The sequence below is a fragment of the Coenobita brevimanus genome, chromosome 19, assembly GCF_032717465.1.
Source record: "Coenobita brevimanus isolate Jiangsu-jjx chromosome 19, ASM3271746v2, whole genome shotgun sequence".
In the NCBI taxonomy this organism is placed as follows: domain Eukaryota; kingdom Metazoa; phylum Arthropoda; class Malacostraca; order Decapoda; family Coenobitidae; genus Coenobita; species Coenobita brevimanus.
This window is the reverse complement of record NC_136972.1, coordinates 14,336,572-14,339,731: the sequence shown is the minus strand read 5'-3', so window position 1 is coordinate 14,339,731 and position 3,160 is coordinate 14,336,572. Positions and strand designations below refer to the sequence as shown.

Below are 3,160 nucleotides of genomic sequence, written 5' to 3'. Positions count from 1 at the left end.
CCGGCCTGCAGAGTCCGAACTCATGGCCCGTCACCCTGCTTGATATTTATATAACAATCCGGCCCGCAACAGCCTAGCCAACTGAATGAGTAAGTCGGCGCCTTGCGACGTGATCACGGCGGGCACCGCGGGGCAAATTTGAATGACTGAGATCTTTACCACAGAAGCACCACAGTAAATTGCGAGGGAGAAAATGACCACATGGTGTCAGGCCACTGGCTCCGGGCTTCAAGCTCCCCCTTTGACTTCCCTGTGGACGAAGCCCCTGCCCCCCTGCAGATGGAGTTGGTGGAGCTTCAGTGTAATGACGAACTGAAGGCAAAGTACCGTACCACTTCTCCATTGTCCTTCTTCCGTGACCTCGTCCTCCCTTCTGACAAATTTCCAAATTACATTGAGCATGTAAAACGCATCGTTGCTATGTTTGGCAGCACTTGTTGTTGTGAGCAACTGTTTTCAAAAATGAAATATACAAAGTCTCGCATTCGCTCCCAGCTAAGTGACCGCCACCTCAATGACATTCTGCTCTTGTCTACCTCATCAATCGATCCAGACATTGAATCACTTCTCCATAGCAAGCAGCACCAACCATCCCACTAATTTGCATGTCTCGATAAAACTGTTTTCTGCAGTCACTGATTTGCATGTTTTTCAATAAATTTCTAGTAATCTAGTCACTGGTTTGCCTGCTTTTCTACAAAATTTTGGTATATTGTCACAAACTGTTTTCGGCAGTCAATGATTTGCATGTATTTCAATAATTTTCTTATAATCTAGTCACTGGTTTGCCTGCTTTTCTATATATATATATATTTTTTGTATATTGTCACATACTGTTTTCGGCAGTCAATGATTTGCACTTTTTTCAATATATTTCTTGTAATCTAGTCACTGGTTTGCCTGCTTTTCTATAAAATTTTTGTACACTGTCACTTTTGGGTTCTCTTTGGCAATCCGGCCTGCAGGCTACTCCTAGAAGCTTTCTCTGGCCCTCACACTGAAAAGGTTGCCGACCCCTGCATTAGAGGAAGAAACAGTCAGAAATGATGATCAGGTAATGTTGCCAAAAAAGGTCAGGTATGTTGATGTGTTTGGTGAGTGAAACAGTGCTTATATTGCCTATATTACTATGTGAAAACCAATATACTCTTGCACTACATATAAATTCGTACCAAATAAATAAATAAATACCGTTCATGAGTGATGTGGAACAGTTACCCTTTCACAGAACTCGTTTCCTTTGGAGCCAGTCTGATAGAAAATACAGTAAGGTAAGGGGTGCTCCTCACCTTAGGTGAGCAATTCTCTATGAGTTTTCAACGTTTCTCACCAAAAGCAGAGGTTTGAGCCAAAAACATTTTTTTCCAACATTGGTCGGGATTGGGGGGGTCAGTGGTGGAAAATCGGTTGGGACGCGGTGGGTTAAGCACTTCTTCCTTGTACCAGGTCACTCCTACATGCCCTGTGACAGAGTGTTTGGTCTCATTGAATTCAAGCTACGTAGCTATATCAATATTGAAACAAAACATGATTATGTCTCACTCATTAAGGATGCCACACATGAGGCCTTAAAGTTGGTCGAGATGCATAAGTTGGACTTTCTTGACTTTGCTGTAATGCAGGATAAAATCACCAGGCGCGCTTCAAAGACAATTAACTTTAGTGATGCCCGAGTGCTGCTGTATGATTTCGACAAGAATGAAGGATTCAGCATGAAGATGGACTTCTCTGATGATAGTGTCACCCACCGAGTTCGGTTGATGCCAGGCAGGAAAGGCTACTCGAAGACCCTGTTCAACCTTGGCCCAGTGGCACTCCCACTCAAGTACAGTGGCCCCATTCAATTAGCTCCTGAGAAGTTGAATGACTTGAAGTACCTGGTGCACTACATTCCCCCTGCCAGCAAAGCAGCCTACTTACATGACATTATTCAGCAACAAGAGGGAGACGGAGTTGAAGAATACCCACACAACCCTGAAGAGGTGGATGAGGATGACCACCTGGTGGACTATGATTAACCCCTAAACCGCATGGTTGTTTTGGCGCTCCTTGTGTGTCCCGCTAGGATATTTGCGCTCCGACAGACTTTGTAAAAATATTTGCCAAAAATCAGTTATTAGCCCTAGTATATTATAATTAGATATGCCTATGGCACATACCTTCAGCTTTCTCCTGGGATGTTTGTTGAGCCTTCTTCGAGTACTGTAGGATTTGTGGAGACTTCTGAAGTTGGGTAACGAAGTCTCCACTATACACTTCCTGACACCCCGTAATATGATTACCACAGCCTGATATTATCACTAGAAACACTATTCTATGATTTTCAAATAGTTTGGAATCGATGCTCTAAAAAAAAAACACTCTGAAAGCAATGAAAATTACGAGCACGTACGAGCTTCCCACTTGCGCTCGTTCCCCCCTGGTATTCTGTCATTTATTATTCATAAAAACACTCACACTTTATATTCCTATTACTATATAACACTTATATATATCTCCAGCCTTTATCCATAAGTTTCCTTTAGTAATAGTAGTTTATTGTCACTGTAGGCATTCAATTTCTCTTTCAGTAAAATATGTAGCATTCACTTTCTCGTCCTGTATACTAGTGTGGAGAACGAATCTGTCACTGTCGCTTTCATAACTCCCAGTAATCATACATGCTAGAGTGAAACTTTCACTTTCATTACTCCTAGTATATATACTCGTATTCTTATATTACTACTTATTTACATTTCTATTTACATTCTCTATTTTATTTACATTTCTATTTTATTTACACTATGTTATGCATTGTCACTTGCAGTAACTTATAAAACTATTTTCCACTGTTCACTTACATTTACGTTCATTGCTTTCACTTGATGTTTATACATTATTTACACATTATTTACATTTCCACTTGCACTGTTTTAGAGTCACCAGAAAGATCATAGTCTCTGTCCATCATTATCATTGATAAATTAGGCAGTTCACATTCCACAGCAGTCACTTAGACCTTTACCCCTTTCCACACGAGGTTTAGTAGGGGTAGAGGTCACAGGGCCCTGTGCATAGGGCTAAAAAGCGGCGAAAATGGACAGGCGCGAATCCGACGTGCTTTCACCTTCAAAGATGACAGTAAACTGCATGGTGTTGCTTAGGGTCAGTGAAGGGCTGT

General features: G+C 41.6%; 1 protein-coding gene across 1 annotated transcript; it reads left to right on the top strand.

Moving 5' to 3' along the window:
• Nucleotides 1–201: 201 nt before the first annotated feature.
• LOC145391697 (general transcription factor II-I repeat domain-containing protein 2B-like) lies at nucleotides 202–600 on the top strand. The gene has a single exon (XM_080266239.1). It carries the CDS (start codon nucleotides 202–204, stop codon nucleotides 598–600), a length of 399 nt encoding a protein of 132 aa, XP_080122365.1.
• The last annotated feature ends 2,560 nt before the right edge of the window (nucleotides 601–3,160 follow it).